This window comes from Acyrthosiphon pisum, chromosome A1, assembly GCF_005508785.2.
Source record: "Acyrthosiphon pisum isolate AL4f chromosome A1, pea_aphid_22Mar2018_4r6ur, whole genome shotgun sequence".
NCBI lineage: Eukaryota > Metazoa > Arthropoda > Insecta > Hemiptera > Aphididae > Acyrthosiphon > Acyrthosiphon pisum.
The window spans coordinates 3963975-3967106 of record NC_042494.1 but is presented as its reverse complement, the minus strand read 5'-3'; the positions used below and the strand labels follow the sequence as shown (position 1 = coordinate 3967106).

Genomic DNA, 3132 nt, shown 5'->3' with positions numbered 1-3132 from the left:
TCTCTCGTGGCACGGAGTATAGAACCCTTCTTTTCTTTATATAATACTTTGTCGGCACCAAATAGGAGGTCTTTCGAGTATGAAAATCTAAAGAAATTATTGATTTATGCTACAACGCAATAACTAGATCTTGTATACTACGAAGATCAAGACTAGTCAAGCCCAAAAAATCATATACTTATATCAGCTATATCAATGTTTAACAATACTAATAATTAAACTAAAACTAATAAAAAATTATAATGAAAAAAAATTAAAATAAAAGTGAAATTTTTAGAGCATATTTTTATGCATATTTAGTCAGCTTTTAGTGCATATATGCATGCATATTTAATAGTTTTAAGTGCATACAATGCATAGACTTGGTAATTAACTAGTACATTGAATAATTTACATGTTAACCTTTGTGCTTGATTTTTAATGAAAATAATTTAATGAGATGATCAACAAATATTTTGTTCTCGTATTATAATAATCAGAATATTATTCATTGGAATAAATACAAAAAACTTTCGAAATCAATAGTCAGTGTGATTTTGGTCGAGTTGTTGAAAGCTGAAGAAAACGGATCAACTACAAATCTAAACTCAGGTAATAATTTAGTATATTATTGCAGTTCCATTACATATAATGTTCATTATTTTTTGATAGAAAAATTAAGTGTTAAATATGTACCGTTCTGTTCAAAATTCATAATTATTTTTATAAATATTTTATGCTGGCACAAATATTATTGGGCATATTCACAACGCTGTAAAAAAATTTTTAGGGACCAAAAGTTACTCTGTTTTCTATTATTTTTGACTAAAAATCACACAACACCACTGAATACGTTCTTTTATTAAAATCTAACATCCGTAATATCACGTTCATTCGTTGCAACGTTTAAAAATTATTAGATACTACCATTGTTAATTAAAACAAAAATTGTAATAATTACTCAATATATGATTTTGACTTATTCGTAAGCACCTATACAGCTATACGTATTGTGCTACGTAGCATAATATTATTTACCTTTATCAAAAAAAAAAAAATGTCTACAAGAGAGTCAAATTAAATTTTTATGAGCGTTTGAAATTCATATTTTTACAACATTTGATATTCGCTCGATTTCCCATGTGACGATTTTCTTATTTTATTGTAATTAAAAAATTAATGACTGTAGATATTTGAAAATGTCACTTAATGTTAATATTTTCATTTTCTATACACCATAAAATTTGACTCTTATTGAGCTGTTTACGGACATTCTCAATTTTAAATTTTTATAGTTTTTTTTTTCTATAATGACGCGGGCTACGGCGATTTCGTGTGCTCAGCGGTAGTCCGGTCGCAGATTTGCTGGTACTTAGTGTGACGTAGGAAAAACGCTCGCAATTAATGATAAATAACACAACTCAATGTTATAGTTGAAGTCCGCGGGGGACTTTTATTTGTAATAGAACAGGAATAACGTATATATAGTTATGGCGGCATTATGATACGATATCCTATGTTGATGACACTTTTACGAAAACGGAGGGTTGTCGTTCGACAGTCGGTGGACGAGAGAGCGAGATGCCGGCGGCTGGTACTCGTTTTGCGCGACTGGCCTTCCCCTCCCGCCATGTGCCCTTGTAGTTCGGTGGGAGAGTTGGCGTTGTCGCGCTATAGCCCGTGGTGGTGGTTGACGATAGCGTAGACCGGTCACTGCGGTACCTGTACTTTGTACTGGTGGCCACTGCGTACCGCCTCAATAAATATCAATAAAACTTTGTTTGTTTGGTAAAAAAGTGTAAAAATGCAATACAAGACTCCTGATATATTGTTACAATAGCAGTTAAAAAAAATTAAAAATACATTAGCACAATTTTTTTTTTATAATCATTTAAAGATCGATTTTGACAATATTTTAATAATTATAATATAAAATTGAATAATTATTTTGTAGTTAAAATGTATAAAATGTTCAACTTTTATATTTAAGGATTGAAAATTTAAAACAAGGTTCCAAGTAAGTAGTTAATTCTGTTACCAAAAAATCTAAAAAATACATAAACGCAGTTTATTTTTATAGTCATTTTAAGTACAAATTTGGACGAAATTACATATTAAGAACCTAGAATAATTATTTTAGTTATTTTGTTGTGATTGCGGAATATTATTCGTGCGTACTTGATACTTTTAAAGTATACTTTTATATATTATCAATGATAGTATCACGGTATGTTGTTGATGTATAAGCATCTAATGGATATTGTGATATGATTAATTTGGAATTTATTATAGGTACCTATTATAGGTCAATTTTTTTAAATAGGTACATTAGATAGGTATATAATATGTCTTATACCTAGACTGACATACCGTCTCCGATCAGAATTGTTTTTCTTAAATAATGATATTATATTATTGAACTCAAATGTAATACCATACATTAGGTACAGCGACTACTTGTACAGGCTGGACAGCAAAGCCACATTCACTTGTCCACCTTTATTTTTTGTAACTTATTATAATAAACATTTTGTTGTAAAAAATATATTTGAAATAGCCATGAACTTCTATATAATTAAGATATATTTATCATATATCAAATTGATACATTACAACAATAGTGTTATATAATAATTAAATTGTTTTAGATCGTTAACCAGAGTTAAATAACAAATAAATAAATATAATGTCAGTACACAAAGACGAAGTTGTAATATCAGGTATTGGTGGATTGTTTCCAGAAAGCAATAATATAACTGAGTTAAGCGATTTGTTATTCCAAAAAAAGAATGGAGTAACTATTGATTCAAGGAGATGGAAACAAAGTATATAGAAATTTTTACTACGACTTTGAATTTTATTTAACTAAAAAAGAATTTTTTATAGATAAACTAGGTGCATTAAGTGGAACTGGAAAAATTAAAAATATTGATACATTCGATTCCACATTCTTCAGGGCTCACCCAAAACTTGCTCAAGTTATGGAGACAATGACAAAAATATGCTTAGAAAGATCAATAGAAGCGATTATCGATGCCGGTTTGAGTCCAGCAGACTTGCATGGAACAAATACAGGAGTATTTCTGGGATCTGCAATAAGTGAAATGGAATTTAAAGCCTTAAATAGCGATTCATTTTTAGGATTTGTGATGT

General features: G+C 29.3%; 1 protein-coding gene across 1 annotated transcript in view; it reads left to right on the top strand.

The window, feature by feature from the left end:
• Positions 1-2665: 2665 nt before the first annotated feature.
• LOC115033779 (fatty acid synthase-like) overlaps positions 2666-3132 on the top strand; it is a 900-nt gene continuing 433 nt past the window's right edge. Inside the window, exons 1-2 of the mRNA XM_029487706.1 lie at positions 2666-2804; positions 2866-3130. Of these exons, the coding sequence (XP_029343566.1) occupies positions 2666-2804; positions 2866-3130 (404 nt within the window). The remainder of the gene's footprint in view (positions 2805-2865; positions 3131-3132) is intronic.